The sequence below is a fragment of the Glossina fuscipes genome, unplaced genomic scaffold (genome assembly GCF_014805625.2).
Source record: "Glossina fuscipes isolate IAEA_lab_2018 unplaced genomic scaffold, Yale_Gfus_2 0, whole genome shotgun sequence".
NCBI classification, from domain to species: domain Eukaryota; kingdom Metazoa; phylum Arthropoda; class Insecta; order Diptera; family Glossinidae; genus Glossina; species Glossina fuscipes.
Genome location: NW_023998414.1, coordinates 37,060,709 through 37,077,408, shown reverse-complemented (window position 1 = coordinate 37,077,408; position 16,700 = coordinate 37,060,709). Strand labels below are relative to the sequence as shown.

At 32.7% G+C, this 16,700-nt stretch overlaps 2 protein-coding genes and 1 long non-coding RNA gene across 4 annotated transcripts in view; 2 read left to right on the top strand and 1 right to left on the bottom strand.

Annotated features, from left to right (window-relative positions):
- Positions 1-216, bottom strand: LOC119644664. Its single transcript, XR_005248550.1, has 2 exons — positions 176-216; positions 1-113 (listed from the first exon to the last, which is right to left on the bottom strand). It is a non-coding gene; the product is annotated as an uncharacterized LOC119644664 (long non-coding RNA).
- Positions 217-7,582: 7,366 nt separating this feature from the next.
- On the top strand, positions 7,583-9,163 carry LOC119634257. The gene has a single exon (XM_038028335.1). It carries the CDS (start codon positions 7,712-7,714, stop codon positions 9,161-9,163), a length of 1,452 nt encoding a protein of 483 aa, XP_037884263.1. The 5' UTR covers positions 7,583-7,711.
- Positions 9,164-15,954: 6,791 nt separating this feature from the next.
- The window catches only part of LOC119639472 (protein strawberry notch), a 30,511-nt gene continuing 29,765 nt past the window's right edge, over positions 15,955-16,700 (top strand). Inside the window, exon 1 of one of the 2 annotated variants that reach the window (XM_038036910.1) lies at positions 15,955-16,295. In XM_038036910.1, coding sequence (XP_037892838.1) covers positions 16,293-16,295 — 3 coding nt within the window. In that variant the 5' untranslated portion in view covers positions 15,955-16,292. The remainder of the gene's footprint in view (positions 16,296-16,700) is intronic. The other variant, XM_038036992.1, reaches the window with a different exon arrangement.

Genomic DNA, 16,700 nt, shown 5'->3' with positions numbered 1-16,700 from the left:
TTTTTTTTTTTTTTTGGATAACTCCCTCTTTGTATGAAGCAGCCGCAAAACAAATCAAGAAAACTTTCTACAATTGGTTACTATCCCACCACTTTTGACCTCTTTGCTTGTCACTGTAAGATCATGCTGTATTTCATTTCTTTCTTTGTTTTCATTTTCCTATCCATATACTTACCAAAAACGCAGCAAACAAATATATGTTTGATGGCCTTCCTGCCTGTTTAATTTAATATATTTAACGAATGCTTCTCAAAAATTTTCGATTTTTTTATTTTGCACAATTGAAAGAAGTTTATATTATTTTGTCCAATATTCTTAGCAAATTTATGCTCATAGACACACAAGGTTTGCAATTGATAAACAACGTAAATGCAATTTGATGAACTCAACAGTGCTACCAGAAAGTTTAATTTTGCGAAAATAAATCTGAAATCTGACTGAAAACTCCTTGGGAAAAATGAATTCATTCTCCTGTTACTTATTTCCTTTTTTTTTTTTTTTTTTAAATTTACCTATTTACCACAATAAATATTTGACGCACAAAAAAAACAAAAAAGAAAAGAAGAAATACAAATCGAAATCATTTGAATTTCAAAGAAAAAGAAAAAAAAATATTGGAGAAGACAGTTCGTGTAATTATTACAGTTTTTTGATTTGTATTCTTACTTCATTTTGTAAAACAATCTGGTTTTCAAATTAGAATTTCTTACACACGAATTTCTTACGATACGAATTATTTCACGAGGCACCTATTAGGTGATAGGAAATTTTTTTTGAATACAAAAGATACAGACGATGCTGGTTGTTTTACTTATCATAGCGATTCTAATAAGAAGAACAGATAGCACCTCTTAAAATCGCGAAAGCAAATATATTTTTGTTCGCTTTCGCCCTATAGCTATTTCTATGTGATGTAACATTAGGTTACCATTAGGTTAAATTTTCCGTTTCAATAAGTTTTTCAATGTTTAACTGATACGTTATTTAAGTGACAGGAAACTTCGAAGTAGTTAAATGCAGAAAGCAAAAATGTACTCTTCCCGTCACTGCATGCATGTCAGAGGAGGATGGCAAGCGGTAAGCCTATTTCAACTTGATCCGTTTTATTCATACGCCTTAAGATCGAATTTATTTCATTAAGTGTACAAATATTAACTATGGTTAACTTTGAACTAATGCCCTACTTACATAAGCAAAGCGTTCGAAGGGGGGAGAGAAGGTGCAATAGCCTTAAGAATAGTGTTTTTTTGACCACTACTTTTGAATCGAAAAAAGATAATAAAATAAAAATATTCGGCGACTATATTGACCAGATATTTAAGTAACGAAATTATATGTTTTTAAAAAGTATAAAAAAGTGGCAACACCTCCCGACGTATATTTAATTTAATTTAAGGGGGTCTTGGCCAAGCAGTGCAATTGAATAGACAAACCTCTTAATCTAATATATATGTCTATAGTTAGAAAAGTAAGTAGGTGATCGTAAAAGCATTGACTTTTGTGGAATTGACGAGTATTTGAATGAAAAATGAGAAGAAAAAAAAAAACTATTTGAAATATTAAATTAAAAAAAAGCACAAAAAAAAAATTACAAATAATTGGAATGAAATATGGTAAAATCATGCTGCTTGACGTTTTGAAAAATCATCTTTCGAAAAAAACGCATTCAAAGTTTTGAAATGTGTTACAGGAACGCCTTTATTTACTTTTACTATTAATTTGCAATTTCAGAAAATGATCTTGCCTATCCAAACATTCTTCTCTACTCTCTTTTCTCGCATATTTTATGAAAGAGCCTGACTTTTAGACTTTGCATTACAAAATGATTGATGGTAGAAAATATATAGCAAGAAAATTAATGTCAAAAATTTGCATTATACACTGTTAGTTCTTTGGCAGAAGCACTAATTTCTTTTGAAAGGCTCTTCGCCCCATAGCCAAAGTCAAATAGTTTTTTGGAAATGCCGTTGACTTTCCATTCGGAATTCATTTGATGCAGGCAAATTTTTTGGAGCGCTTGGGATCGAAGGCGATGTTTTAAAGGAAAAAATTCCTTTTTGATAATTTGGCCCCTATATTCTAGGAGATTGAAAAGTATCCATTAAATCATTAGAAACAAAGACGGTTTATTTTTAAAAAATTTTCGAGTGGAGTACGCCCTTAAGTGCTCCTTTAAGCACTCTTATTATGAGCGCGATTCAATATATATATATATATATATATTCCTTGTGAATACTCAGCGGATATTGGGTACAGATGGAACACATATTTTCACACGAAAACCGATAGAAAATAATTGGTTCACTGTAGTTGTGTTTTATAATGATATATCAATAGGAACTATCCATATTTCACCATAAATTCACCAATTAATTATATAGTGGCCGGTGAGTGAAGCAAAAAAAAATAAAAACATTGTTATTCAGCTAGGTGAAGAATTAGATAACGTTCGCTTCTTCTTCTTCTTATATATTGCTCATATGTAAAAAAAAAGTGAGATGGGATCGCCTACATAGTGTCGAGCTCAAAAAATAGTCCAAATTGGTACAATTAATTTTTATTTCAAATTATTACTACGGACCAATTTTCATAATAAAATGTTAAAAATTAGATTTTTTTTTGCCATAGAAAGGCTTACTTTTCTTGGGAACCTTTATATCCGATTCAATTTTTTAAAATCAGATAGAATGCCGAAATATCGTTACAGAGCGATTTTTATCAAATTTGGAATTTGGAAAATTGCAATTGAAAATTTTTTTCAAAACAAAGTCTTTTGTGTAGGGTAACCGCAAAGTTGTTCGCTCAAATCTATTTTCAATAGAGTTCGTTCTTGAACTCAAACACATCTGTGTATCAAATTCAATATCTTTAAAATTGCAATCTGTACAAGCGCAAAAATAACTGGACAACTGCACCAAGCCGATGGACAGATGGACGATCGATAAATTGATTCTAAATTAACCAACACAATAGAAAGCCCGTTTGGATGTTACATAGAGTATAGTATACAACGCACCTCCAGTGATGCAAAGTATAAAACGAATTCAAGCTTTCTAAAGCATTTCTTTCAATTTTTGCATCTACGCGTTAGAGGTAATGTACATATATATATATATGTTGCAAAAGACCTTTTGGGCGGATGTATGTAAAAAATACTTTTATATTTATAATACCGATCGATTCAAAATAATTTTTCAAATTATTTTTTGTACCAATGAAAGCATGTCCGTCGAGTGCCTGTGCGGGCTCTTGTGATCATTCTACACACCAAAATTTTTGTGATATTTACGCAAAATTTAACCAAAGGTCGCACCTTACATATAACATCATTACCATATAATGCTTTATATTGAAAAAATCGCGCTTCTACGAAAGGAAAGCATTTGTATTGCAAAATCGTCCGTGCAATTCTCAACATTTCACAGAGAGAACAACTCTATAATAGCAGTTTGACCTAAATATCAATTGTACCAAATTTGGATCAGTTTTTCTAATCTACGCCTTATAAGGGAACTTATAAAAAATAAGCCTTTTTATGGCAACAATGATATAACGATAATAAGATCTTTGACGAGATGATTAATTTATCTAAATTTAGAGTACTTTAGTTTACATTTCGGGCTCTCTTCCATAAAAAGTACGCTTTTAAACAGTAACAAGGCATAATATTTAGTAATTTCTTAGCTATAGGAGACATCTATATGAATCGATTTTGTTCGGCTATAATATTCTTATTTGTTGCAGTAGGCGTAGGACTCGAAGGATTAGGCATGCGTCTGCGTGAACTAACTAAAAAAAAAAAACTGAAATAATCCATCCGGATATGTAGAATTTCAATAAATTTCGATCTATAGCCGAAAATTTAACAGATATCTTGCGTAAAATTAATATATTTTGCCGTGATACTACAATGTTCTATTTAATAAAAAAAAAAACAAGAAAAAGGATTCAATTGAATCTTTTTGTGCCCATAGTTAATCTATAATACTTGATTACAAACAAATAGACCAAAAATAGATTCAATCGGCAACGTAGATCATATATCTTATTGTATGTACTTTTTACATATATGTATTTGATAGCACCTGATCGGCATTAAAATTAACGACTATATTTTATTTTTTTTTTTTTTAGATGTGACTTTCTGATAAATGAACGTTGGATCCTTGATGCTATTTCAATGATTTCCGAAATTCACGCAATGATACCCAATCACTCGATTCCATTGAGAGGACATTTGATACAGTTTCAAAATTGCAATTTGATGGGCTTACAATTTTGGCGTCACAAGCGGAGTAATATATCGGTTTTTGATAATCGTCGGCGAAATTGAATGAACAGATTTTGCTGATAGTCTAATTGTGATGTGACGAGATTGAAAAGCAGAAGATTAATTTGCTTTAGCCAATATGTTGAAATTGTAATCATAATTTTAATGGGCGTGTGGAGGATGGAAGAACAATTTATTCCAATATTTACGCTAATCAAAATTGCTTACACGATCGAGCACTGATGTATATTTCTATGCCCTAGAAACACATTTGGAAAATACAAGTAAGAACGTTATAGTCGGCCGACGCTGTCTATTTGCTAGCCTACACAACTTTGCCTAATACAGTTACACTTATTCGTTTTGATTATAATACATCAACAATTACGCATTATTTGCATGATTAGGTCCGCATATTGGAGGAATTCTTATATCCAACAAATGAACCTAAGTGATTCAAATTCGTTAAGATTGATTTCTATGTCAATTTACTATTATGAACTAATTCTTACCATGAAATATTCAAAATTATATCCGTTTTACTATAATATAAGGAATCAGTTTTCGTAGCAACGCTTATATAAGAGAAGGCATAGAAAATTGCCCCGCCGATGCAAATTTTTCAAACTAATTTAAAATGTCGAAACACTGTTATCTAGCGATTTTTGTTGCTAAATTTTCGAAAATACAATATTTCTTCCCATAATGACTTTTCAATATGAGTCGTTATATGTGGAGTAATCAAAAAAAAAGTGATCGTTGGACCAAACCATATCATTGTATAATATTTAAACGCATTGTCTCAAAAATTGCGAACTGTACGCTGAATATAAAAATACGTGGGCAGAATGACGGCCCAACGCTTCATAATCACTTTCTGTATTGATCGATATAGTAAAAGATGGATCTATCTTAAGTCCTGTGCAGATTAATGTAGTGAACAGGTAAAGTTATTTAATAAGCGCAAAAATTAAAATTTCTAAATGTTTTGTTTCAATCAATCGGATTCCATCGTCATTATCTTCGTAAGTAAACGACAAAAGTCAAAATATTCTCACTATTGATCGTCTCATAGAGCGAAAACGGAAAAATCAATATATTTTCATGCAATGTTTCTTTTCAGTTTTTATTGTTAAAGGTAATTAAATCGTTGGTACTCGTTTTTTCTTTAAAGTTTTTCTCAATATTATTTTTTTCAATATTAAAAATAAAATCTGATTTTTGTAGTTTATTACTTTATCGTACTTGGACTACATAGGTCTATCTAAGTTGAATTCTATCCTATGCAAGGTTTCTATTGAAAAGTAAACCTTAATATGGCAAAAATGCCTAATTTTTGATGAAAATTGGAGAGGTGAATACGATACACCGAGGGATGAATATTACAATGATCAAAAACGTCTGAAGTGTATAACAATCCGAGACGTTGGAGAGATGCCTATGATGATACAAGAAATGAAAGTATTCTAAGAACGCCCTTCTTCGCCTGATGAAAGCAAATTAACGGCTCGCATCCTTTTAAGAGGTGAATCTCGTTTAAGTTATGACACTCAATAGCGGCGTGCGCCTACTATCTGCATTAGAGACTCATATCACTCGGCTCGGCAGCAATATTTCAGCAAATATTTTTTCTCCTGGTGCGTTCAATAGACGACTTATTGTTTTTTCGAAAAGTGCTACGATTCTTTTGCAAGCAATCACAAAATATATTATTGGCAGGATGGAAGAGGCACACAATTCAAATTCTGCCCATAAAGATATGCGACCTGGATGATTATATGGGGAATAGAATACTTTAACTAGTTTTCTTTCAATAGATATGCAATTTTAATAAAAAATAATTTAAATTTTACACGAAATTTTACACACCTTGATCCGACTTCTTGCAAGAAATTGGCATACTCAGCACACTTAAAAATTTTGGCGCCCCATGCTTTTATTTGTTTGCCATGACTTTCAGTTATTAATCTTAACAGAATCAAGGAGCAGACAACGAGAATATGACCCTTGGCTGAGTTGATTGCACATCAAAAAGTAACAATATTGTCTATGGCGCAACTCAGACGCCTAAAACCATATTGGAAAGCGGATTCGAGATACCACCCCCAGGCGCGTTGTAAACTAATACAATACTTCCGTACGAGCTAAGATTAATAGGCGGGTTATATTTTTTCCTTCAAGATGATAGCTTGGATGTCAAAATATGATGAAGCCACGTAGCCGGTGGTTAGCATATTTTGAAATTCCTTGAGATGGTTGTTATGAATGCTATCTTAACCTGGAGATGCGTCTTTAGAGATGCTAGTTGCTTTATAGACATATATATTATATAAGAAGAAATTATGGCACTGCTCATCGTACCATAGCGATGACGTTACAAAGCCAGAAGGTCACATAATTCGTTAAAGAATTGCGCGGCTAAACGGCAATCGGACAAACTAATTTCTCTAAAAATTCTGAAAGTATGCGAAATGTCTGAAATTGACAAAATTTCACAAAATTTTTTCCAACCCTTACATTGCATATTTTACATTTGTTTACAGATAGCGCGAGTCTGGGAGCGGATCGATTGCATTACCGGCAATGCAATACTGGCTCGATGCACGATCTAAAAAGAAATTCTTTCTAATTCTTTCTAAGCAAATATGCGAAAGTAAGACATTCCCCGAAATACTTAAGCGAACTGTTTCTAAAGGCACATGAGAATTAGTATTAGAATCAAATTTACTGAATCGCATAACTTCTGCAGTGTTGCAGAAATTTCACAATGGACCAAATTTAAGTCAATTTTTGGGGAAAGCTGTACTAAAAATTTCGTGTTTCGTAAAAAAAAGGATGGGTGCGACCCTACGAATCTCACAAAATTCCTACGGTATGTAGACAATGTAACGTTTTTTAAATGGAACATTAGCGGCCACTGATTTTGCCAAGAATATATCCGAGGTTCTTATTTCGATTGTTTAAAATAAAAAAAAACTTCTATGTTGGGAAACTTTTGATATAAATTATTATCAAGTTCTATTATACGCAGAGAGTTATCCTTCACATCAGCCATCATGAGTGTGAACTCATAATTCACAGACCGAAAGAAACGTTTCCTGGGCGGATTCTGCCGCTGCCTCGTAGAATATTTAAGGGTCGACCTTGCCCGACTATATTATTTTTACTTGTTTTGTTTTTCCTTTTTCTGAAAATTGAATCAAATTTAAATTTTCCGTGGATACTACGTCTTTCCGTAAACATGATTTTCAAGTTTCCATTTGCTTTTATTTTGTTTGCTGTTCGTTAATCAATAGACAAAAAAAAATAAATAAATAAAAAAATTTTAAAAAATATATATGAAAAACTGTTTTTTGCACATGTGAAATTATATGTTGTATATTTAAATTCCAAAAATTTTATGTAAATGATTAAAACTACACCGAAATTGCTGGAAAAAAAATGAGCAAACAGTGCCCGCAGGATTACAGCAGAGTTGCTCATCAATTTCGCAAAAAAGGCGGTTTCAAATGCTTGACGTCGCCAATATTAGCGGCATCGCGCTGCGGTGACTACTTTGGCCCTCATAGCAATTACTATGACATGCCTAAAGATCTTGTATCGCCGTGGTGTTATCAACATAGTCTATCAAACAAAACTGCATCTTGCCATGAAATTCATCGTAATTTACGAGCAGCTTCAAGAAAATCAAGCATTTTAATACCGGACACTGCTTCCAAATGGTATGCAAGTCAAAGGAAATTAAAAGAACTATTGACAAACTGTGGACAGTCGAGTCCGGAAATGGCTTTAATGGCCTATCGTCAATATTTCTCCCAAGGTCAATCGTTATTTATTCCACCACCCATTGATCGTTTAAATTTAAAGCAACCAATAAGGCAGTGTATTGAAAAGAAAGAGGAGAAATCAATGAAGTATATGTCGCCAGAATTCATGGAATTGTTACGTAAACATACTGAAAGCCTGAAAGAGTTACACAATTTAAACGCTCTGCCCGATGAATACGAGCTACATCCTACAAAACCAAAGATCAGCATAGAAGCATTAAGACCAACTTCATCATTAGCCATACGATCGGAACAACCCTGTAAAGGTGGAAAAATGCCAGATCGCCGATGTACGAGCTTTACAAAGAGAAGTAAAAAAGTAGTTTCTGAACCAACACTGCACCGAAAAATTAAGCTATCTGCAGTGCGTGCTAGGAAATCTAAGCCTCTGCAGGTGATATGGGTAAAGCCAAACAACTTAGAAATGCGACGCTCGGATGTATCTGTTCATCTGCGCCGTGAAGAATTTGGGTATGGGACAGGAATGCGAAAAGAAGCATCTCAGGGACAAAGCCATCAGCATAAAGGTGCTATGCGACAAGAAACTTCTACAAGTGACGAAGAAAGCTTTCCATTATCTAGTCCACCCAAACCGAGAAAGTATAGTATGAAAGCTTTGAAAAAAACAATTCGCGAGAAGCAATTAAAAAAAGATGATGATTCACATCAGGGAGGGACTAGTAAATCTAAACGCAACCCGAAAAAATATAGTGCAAAAGCCTTGAAAACGAGAAGTCGTAGCAGAGAATTGGAGCAGGATAACAATGCACCAGTAATTCTAGCTAACCGTGAATCAACACAAAAATCTCATAGAGCGTCAACTTCAAACAGCAAAAGAACTTCAATAGCAAAACTACGGATGCTAAGATCCAATCGAATCGAAAATAGATCTCTTTCAATTAAGGAAACTCAGTCAGCAAGTCGAAGCGACCAAAGCCCGTTATCTAAAACAATTGAACCAAGAAAATCCCCATTTATATTAAAAAATCGACGTTCGCTTCAACAAATAACAGAGGAAAAGGCGATAAAACCTTATAAAACTACAGTTGGAGTGCGGGGATTATAGGGCAAAGTTCAGAATCCTTCAAGCATACTCTAAATAAGCACGGCTCAAAGCAAGGGAGCAAGAAGCTTTCATTAAGAGCGAATAGAAAAAAAGAAGCTCCTAAAAGATTCTGAAGAATCAAATTGTTTTCTAAATTCGCAGTCGACTCAACGTCGACCTTTCTCGGCATCTGTCTGCCCGCCATCAATTGATGTATTTTCATATTGACTATAGTTATATTTATTACAGAGATATTTTGCTTAAATTTAGTACATTACCTCGTTTTGATTCAAGTAGGAACCTAACGAAGAACAAGTAAGAACATTATAGTCGGTGAAGTCCGACCATTACAATTTACTTCTTAAAACTGATATTACTTTTTATCTTCGGTCATAAAAAACTATCAATAGCATTTTCTCTCAGTATAAAAGACTGCCCCTACAAAATAATCCCTATATATGGTACGGTCTAACAACTAGACCTACGTGATCCAATACGGAGAATTTTTTTTTTTTGTTAAGTTGCTACGCTATGGAACTATGGAAAAGTTTTCATCATAAATTATTAAAAATTAAAACTTCTCCTCAAGGAGTTACTGTTCTTATGTGAAGTGAGGTCAAGAGATCGACCCATGTGATTTAAACTAGGTCCATTTAAATTTATGTCTTACTATCATGAAAAAATTTTCATCATAAAACATTAACAATTAGGCTTTTTTGGCATATAAGGGCATCGATTTTCCGAGAATTCTTATATGCGAGAGGATCCAAAAAATAGATTTTATTTGGTCCAAATTTGACAAAATTGATTTCTTTGTCGATTTACTACTTTGTCAACTAACAGGTGGCAATTTTCGAGATATTTTGGTGAAATGAAATCATCGCTAATGAAAATGAATCAAATCGGACCATTTTTTTCGACCACTTTCCATATAAAGAGTTTTTGTAAAAAATCATTATATATGAATAACTGTATTAAACTAAATGCAGGGGCGCGTCTCACCATAGTATTTTCAGTAATTTTTTCCCAATCCCAAACACGATGGAGGCATCAAATCGAGAAACGTATTATAATAAGTCATCATATGATTAATATCGTAAACGTATTCGCGGTTTTCAAAATGAAACCAATTACGGAGTTTTTGATACTCGTTCTAATTGGAGATTGCCGACATCTTATGAATCAAGGTTTTGATAAATGACGAATGCCATTTTACGACTACGAACGTAGTCGTACATAACCTCAATATTTTTTAAAGACATATCCAACTATTTCGAGATGTTGTAACATTTCGCTATAGATCCAAGCGGAGACGCAATATTTATTGAATGCATGCTGACGCTAAGGTAGTGAGTATTTATAACAGATTTTTGTGCTACTTTTCGATTTTAATTCATTGCTTGATCGATGATAATCTGCAGAGAAAGAAAACAAAGATAGGACAGGAAAGTTCGTCAAAACTGCGTGAAAAAGTAATAAAGAAATTTATTGTTATTCCATGCACGAACGAGGGAACGTCTGCTAATGTAACGGTTAAATGCTAGACTAGCACTATGTGGAGGAAATGGGTAAACTAAGAAATTGATATTGTAAAACTTTTGGTTTATTTTTGTTTATGCAATTGAAAATAAATAAATTTAAGAGATATTAACAAACTCAAGTGGATATGGATGTAACGGTTATAATTTAAGAATCGATTTTATAGCCATCACTTGATGTAAGTATTGTGCGACTGCAAACTATCTCATAATTATTATTTGATTAGAATAAGTATTTCCAATATCAGTAATTGATAGATGCAATTTATGAAGCATTGGAAACCTCCTTCTCTGGCGAATAAAAATTTATGAAATAATTTGTAATAATTCAATTAATCGCGAATATTAACTTTGGCGGGTAAGTGCTGGCTTTGAAAACAGTTCTTAACGCATTTGTATATATATATATATATATATATATATAATAGTGTTATTAATATAAACTATCTATCTACATGATTCGTTGACCTTGCTTGATTCATGCAGGTTCCATGTTCCGCAATGTTTAAATGTTTAAATCGAAAGGTGCACTTTTTCTTGAGATGTCGGAGCTAAAATGGTTTTCTGTTGTCGTTTTTTTTTTTTTTTTTTTATCATTTCTCTGCCCGAGAAATTCGCAATGTCAGCCAATAATGTTAATATTAAGTTTTGCGAAATTGTGACAAGAATTGCTTTTCAATAAAAACAATTAAAATGCTTCTCGAAAGCGGTAGCTGAATAAAGTTTAGTTCTATTCAAAAATACCGAATCCCTTTGAGTATACTCATCCGGTAACGCATATTAAGAAAATGAATGAAATTGTGTTTGGCCCAAGGCAAGATCTATCTGTCCGTTCAATTAAATGGATTCGTTGTGACATTATCGAACGTCTAATTTTGCTAAGCAAAAAATAGTAATAGCAAGTAAGAGATTGCGAACATTTTCAATCTCTTTCGACCCAATTTCAGAACGTGTATATACAAAATACGTTTGCTGCAATCGTGTTCTATATGTTTAATGATTGATTGCTGTACTATTCAGCAATTCCGGGAAATATATTGGTAAGTTCAGACTTTGTTTTTATTAGCTGTCGGTATTTTACGCTTGTATTCTTTTGCCCGCCAATGCCATATGTTTTTGCCGGCGATTTAGTTGACGATGTTGGCGCCGAATTACTTTTTTGTACTGCTTGAAACATCTTGGAACTTTTTTGTACCATCTCCGACTTACTTGACCTTATCGATTTGTAAGATAAGCAGAGAGACGACTTTAATGATAGTTCTTTATCTAATTCGAAGCGATGAAGCGGCAGAGATATATTTATACAGTTCGATGGTTCTTCTGATACTTTTTCAGTTAAATGAGGTACTATCTTAAGTTTTCCTAAAATGTATTTCTTTTTTGGTTTGGGTGGTACAGGCGGCGGTGATGATTTTTGTAACACTTTTTTATTTTCAGGTTCTTCTAATATTAGTGGTAATAGTGAACTTTTACTTTCCATTTTATTTTTACTCTTAAGTAATTTTAACGGAATATGCTTGGACTCTTGCTTATCTAATCGAAATAATGCAACTGATTCACGCATTTCGATAGCGTTCGGCTTTTTCCAAATCTCCCGTAGAATTTTTGATTTTTCACTATGTGAGGCTGAACTGAATGATCTCCGTTTACGTTTACTAGAAGTTTTCTTCTCCTCAGGCAGTTCCTGACAAGATTTAACTTTTGTATGTGTTTTGGCGTAACAAGAACCTTGATCGCATGTCAGACAACCCGAACTGAGTGGATTTTCGCAGTTTTTTTTTCCATATACATTTGAATAGAACGGCTTTGATAATGAGATTGGAGGGGTAACCAATTTTTCGATGCTTTGTTCATTGCCACTCGCCAGTCTTTGCCTACGGTGTTTTAAAATTCTTGGATGATATTCTGGCGGCAAATTGGATATAAGATGCAATCTATGCATAATTTCATTATGTCTATTCAATAAGTCGGCAAACTCCGGTGACATATATTTTGCATTATCTTCGCCATTTGAATAGCCCATTAACCGTAACGGGGGTTTTAAATTCAATGCTGCTGGTACCGTACATGGCGCATAACGCATTCTATATGCCAACGCTTGTTGAGATGAAAGTTCTGAAAAACGTTTGTATAAAGCATTTAATTGTTGTTGGCCCTCAAACCATTTTGTAGCTGTGTCGGGTATGTAAATACTGGATTTTGTTGAAGCTAACCATAGATTGTAACGTATTTCATCGCAAACATTTTTGCATTTGCATTTATGTCTCTTAAACTGACAACGATGTGGTCCCAGTTGTGGTATGGAAGACTGAGGCCAATCATAATAATTTTCTTGCGGACTAAAACAGGGACCGCAACGAGACGCTGCTAGCACTGGCGATGTCAGATATTTGTAGCAACCTGTTTTCCGAAACTTATCAGCAATTTCACTATAATCGTGTGGATGTGGTCCGAACATTTCGTTCTCCGCTTTTTCTCCTTCGTTTTAACCATTTACACAACAAATTTTGAATCATATGTCATTTAATTTTGGATATTTAAAAAATAATTCACGAAAATTTATTCTTTTTTTTTTGGATTTTTGTTTTTTGGAATGTAGACAAGAAACACTTGAAGGAAAAAACAAACAAAAAAAAAATCAAGAAAATCCTACGAAAGACTGACGTAGCAGACTAACGATAAGAGTAGAGAGCGCAAATATGATAAAGGAAAGATGGTGTTGTATTTTTTAAGCAATTCACAATTTTACGCATTATAATGATATTTTTTGCGAGGTAAATTAGTCTTTTTCGCCCATCCGGCAATCTGTCTGGAGGTTAACGAAAAATCCCATTTATTATTGAAAGCAGAATAAATTCAAGTGCGAATGTAATGCTTGAGCAGCCAACATAATTTGGGTAAAATTGATTGGATCCAAATATTGAGACTGAACTCATACAACACATACTTGACTTTAAAGAAGATTTGCAATTTAATGATATAGTATAATAGAAGGCATTATTTATCAGGCCATATACCAACTGTAAAAAATATTAATTCAGCCATTATTGTATTGTTGCAAAAATCAAAAAATTTAATAAAGAGAAATAATGACCTACGTTACTAAAAATCTAATATTATGAATTTAATTTGATAGAATTTTACTTAACAATATCGTAAATTGTCTCGTATCCTACTTTTACGGACTGCAGGTTAAGAAGACAACTAATTATTAAGTTGCGACGCGTAATTATAAATACGATAATATATATATAAGGAATCGATGTAAGCAAAAATAAATATAAAGAAAAAATTTGAAGAATTTATTCTCTTTAAATGACTTGAAAAGCAAACTGAATTTATAATTCAAATGTTTAGACTACAAATGGAATTCAGCGGGGTAATCATGTCAGCAGCAGATCATCGCCGGGATCGATTTTTTAAGAAGACAATTGATTGTCGCCAAGAGCCTATTCAGGTACCATTGTCGACATATTTCCAATACTTTTCATCAAATTTCCCATTACAACGCATTACAATAGTTGATAACGTGTTTCTTGCAACACTTACGATATGATCGCTGCAGGGCAGCCATTAGCAATCTTCTGAAACCAACAATTCTTGAGTCATGACTAAGCGCAACACCGACAGTATATATGTACTCATATCAACGCTCATACCAATTCTACCCAGCATATAATGAAAAGCCGCTTTGGAAACGTGGAACTACTGCACAAATCTACATATAATGATATAACATATATTAAACCTCATTTGCAAATATTAGAAACAATTCACTTCCTCATTTTAAGGTAGTGATAGGGGGTCTTTCTTGCCCGTCTCGTTTTTTCTGCAGTGCAGTTGTCATTGTTCTTCTCTTTAATGAACGAGCATAAATGGAAGTTACCATACATTGTTGTGGAAATGTAAATATTAGTTAACATTGCTTTATTTAGCTCGTTAATTAGAAAAAAATTTTACTTACTTTTACCAAATTTTTTTTTCTTTTTCTTCACAATTCGCAAATACTTATTCGCGTATACTTTCAGTTGATAACGCAAGCGATTACTTGGGTCTTTAAGAAAATAAAAAACTCCACTTTTGCCGAGGGGAAAAGAATAAATGCATTGAATACGTCCAGAACTATAATTTTATTTCATAACCTAATGGGAAGACGGTAAAATCAGTAAAAAATATATAGGCGCTCCTTGATCCGATTTTTGTATAAATAAATAACAAGTAAGAATATTATATTCGGTTGGGGTCGAATCTCGCACATCCATCGCCGTTAAGAATTTTGGTGCTCCATGCTTTTATTTGTTGTCATAAAAAAGCGAATGGAATAAAATTTATCTTTCATTTTCATTCAAAAGTATTCTTAAAATAAATTAATCTACAACGCCGTGACATGCATCATAATTAATTTAATATTCACAAAGCATATGGATGGTAATTGGTATGATTAATGGGCATAAAATCGATTTTATGCACTTTCGCGCATATATAGTAGAGTTTTTCATACAGTAAATATAAAAATTTTCAATCTTTTATCTTTCATAATTTCATAATTTTTGAATGATAAACAAATCCCCACAAATTTTTGTTTAGAAAATCGGAGTTGCGTTCGGTTTATGCTTCACTGTTTTACTCTGACCAATTTCGCCCGTTTCAATGTCAAAATGCGTGCAGAAACTCCCAATGTATCCACCAAATTTAAAGTCGACGTTTTTGGGGCCACGTAAAAATGAAGAAACGCAGTCGGACAGACATGGCTTAATCAATTCAGAATTTCATGCTGATCAAGAATATATATATATATGCTTTTCTTTCCTTCTGGGTGTTGCAAACATTATAACAAAGTGTTTATCCCCCATCTCACTCATTTGCCATCATTGCCATAATTTATTTAGGTATTGCTGGCATCTGGCATTGGTTTTGTGAAACTTTTTTTTTATACTAGGAGAAGTCTGAAAAAGAGAGAAAGCAATAGAGAGAGAAACACTTTTTAAAAAATAATTAAAATGTACAGGAAAATAAATTTTGCTCTGAGAAATAGAATTTTATTCTCACCAAAGTCAAAAAGGCACTCGTGTGGTTGCGGTAAAATAAAAGCGTGATATCAATTGAAAAATAAAAGCCGGAGTTTTTAATAACAGTACAAAAACTAAAAAGAAGTGTTTATATTAATTTAAAGTCTAACTATAGAATTGAAAAAAAAATGTCGTAAAACCACCACAGATTTCGTGAAGTAACTTATATAGTCAAAGAAGAAAAAGCAAAAAAAATGAAATTTTTCGCCACAGCAATTTTAGATTAGAATGTGCTTAAATAATAATTTTGTTATAGAAATTTGATCAACGTAAACGCAATTATTAACAAGTTTACTAAGATTTTCAATGAATATCTTATAAATAAGAAAACAAAGGCCAACTTTTTTCATGTTTAAGAATTCATACAAAACGTTCTAAGAGTTTGTATAAAAAAAGCAGAAAAAAAAAGACTGCGGGCATAACTCTTACGTGCTAATATATATACATATATAAACATAAATAGATATAAATAGATAAATTTGTAAATTAATGAAAACATAGGAAAGGAACTTATTGGATATTTGCAAATAATATTAAAATAAAATGGTAAGTAAAAGGCTAACAAGTAAAGTTTTTTACGTAAAAACTCATGACTTTATGTGCCTTTTCACATTATTCTATGCCAACGTTTATTTGACAGTTTGTTTTCTCCTTTAAAATTCGCCTGCTCATTGCGTATGCTTGCTTCAGATTTATTTTTAAGAAGCGTGTAATATATGTTAGTCCTTTATTCTTTTATAAAACAACGATTTTCATAATGTTTTAGTAGTAAAGTTTAGCGGACAAAGTTGTGGTTTTTATTTTAATGGAATTTTGATTTATTTAAATTCTTTCAAAAACTATATTAAAATCTTTTTTTTCGCCTTAGAATTTTTCTTTGCACACACTTGTAGTTGTCTCTTTCTTTTACTTGCGTTTAGTATATCCGATGTAAGTAAAACATGTCGATTA

Bases quoted from the DNA above. Each gene is read 5' to 3' on its own strand.
- LOC119634257 (XM_038028335.1), top strand. From the start codon at position 7,712: ATGAGCAAACAGTGCCCGCAGGATTACAGCAGAGTTGCTCATCAATTT.